Source organism: Magallana gigas, chromosome 3 (genome assembly GCF_963853765.1).
Source record: "Magallana gigas chromosome 3, xbMagGiga1.1, whole genome shotgun sequence".
NCBI lineage: Eukaryota > Metazoa > Mollusca > Bivalvia > Ostreida > Ostreidae > Magallana > Magallana gigas.
In genome coordinates this window covers 52,093,452-52,094,896 of record NC_088855.1, presented here as the reverse complement: position 1 = coordinate 52,094,896, position 1,445 = coordinate 52,093,452, and the positions used below count along the sequence as shown (strand labels likewise).

Sequence of the window (1,445 nt, the reverse complement as noted above, 5' to 3'; positions counted from 1 at the left end):
CCTCAACTAAAATATGCAACGACAACATCACGCGGCATGTTATCGGTCCTGAAAATTTCAAAACAATCGGTGAACAAACGAGCGAGATATTAAGGATCAAAGTTGGCGTCTAGAAGAAAAAAAAAATAATAAGAAATTTGAAAAATTTTCAGAATAATAGTAAGGTTTTCCGCTGAGAGCGGAAAACCTTAACTACAACGCCATAACTTATGCAGCTGAAATCTGTCCTCAGCTGTGTTGACTAGTGCGTATCATCAAGCCAAATTTATGAAATTATAGCATCCAAAGATTTTAATGTTAGAACGATATGACCTCCATATTCAAAGCCTATTTCAGCAACTCATGTTCCTTATATGCCCTCGGTACCTTATAACTCTACCATTAATGATAAAAACATTTCCTTGTGTGCGTTTATTGAATTCTCTCATTTTATAATACACATCAAATGACTGTCTTTTATGCGCACACCTGTCTTTTTTTAAGGATAACATGTAAAGAATAATGTTCTTAAAATGACGATTCCTCATACAATATATAAAAGGACTACTGAGAGAACTGAACGTTACTAACGAGAAGGAAAACCGGAATATAAACGGTAGATTTCCTTCACTGACCTTAAGATACTGAGCTAAGGGAACAATGGTGCAATATGGCGTCCATAAAACAGCCGATACAGTTGACAAGAGTAATGTTGTAGTGACGGCGTTGTAATTTGCTTTCCTTGTTTGTACTGACAATTTTCTCGCCGTGCCTCCTGTTATTACCGATATTCGTCGAATTTGGCCACGGCTTATGCGATATAACAATAGATGCATCAACAGGTTAATGACAAGAATTAATGCAGGTGTAACAAAGAGCAATCGTCGAAAAACGACAGGAAACGTAGAATACGTGCAATATTTTTCCTTCTCCCAGTTATTCCATCCGAAAGCTGGAACCGAAATGAATCCGAAACCAAATGCATAGGAAAAAACTATATACATCCAGAAATATTTATCGTGTGTGTTTTTACTTCGTTGAGACTTGATGCAGATATATCTCTCTATTGCAAGGCCGAATTGAATAAGTAAAGACGCAAGTAGTCCGCCATATATTGATGTGACGTGAAAAAAGCACATGAACTTTGTGGCTTCCAACCAGTCGTAAATCCGGAGTTTGACGATAAGTATGGGGACCCCTGTTAGAATGACCGTGTTCAGTATACAGAGGTTCAGGATCAGTTTGTCATGAACGGTATTCAGACAGCGAAACCTACAGAAAGCAGCTATCACAGAGGCATTGGAAACAAGAGACAACAAAAATATACAGACGTTAAAAGCCGTTAGAATTGTGTCCAGAGTATTTTGGTCTTCTTTGTCGGACCCAGTCGTGTTGAAATACACCATGGCTCCGATATTTTACTAAAAGATATACTATGCCACTTTGTATCATACATATACTGCATT

General features: G+C 37.6%; 1 protein-coding gene across 1 annotated transcript; it reads right to left on the bottom strand.

The window, feature by feature from the left end:
* Nucleotides 1-215: 215 nt before the first annotated feature.
* LOC136274090 (melanopsin-A-like) lies at nucleotides 216-1,445 on the bottom strand. Its single transcript, XM_066080276.1, has one exon. The coding sequence runs from the start codon at nucleotides 1,383-1,385 to the stop codon at nucleotides 333-335; it is 1,053 nt and encodes a 350-aa protein (XP_065936348.1). The 5' UTR covers nucleotides 1,386-1,445; the 3' UTR covers nucleotides 216-332.

Excerpts from the sequence above, each read along its gene's own strand:
- LOC136274090 (XM_066080276.1), bottom strand. The coding sequence starts at position 1,385 with ATGGTGTATTTCAACACGACTGGGTCCGACAAAGAAGACCAAAATACT.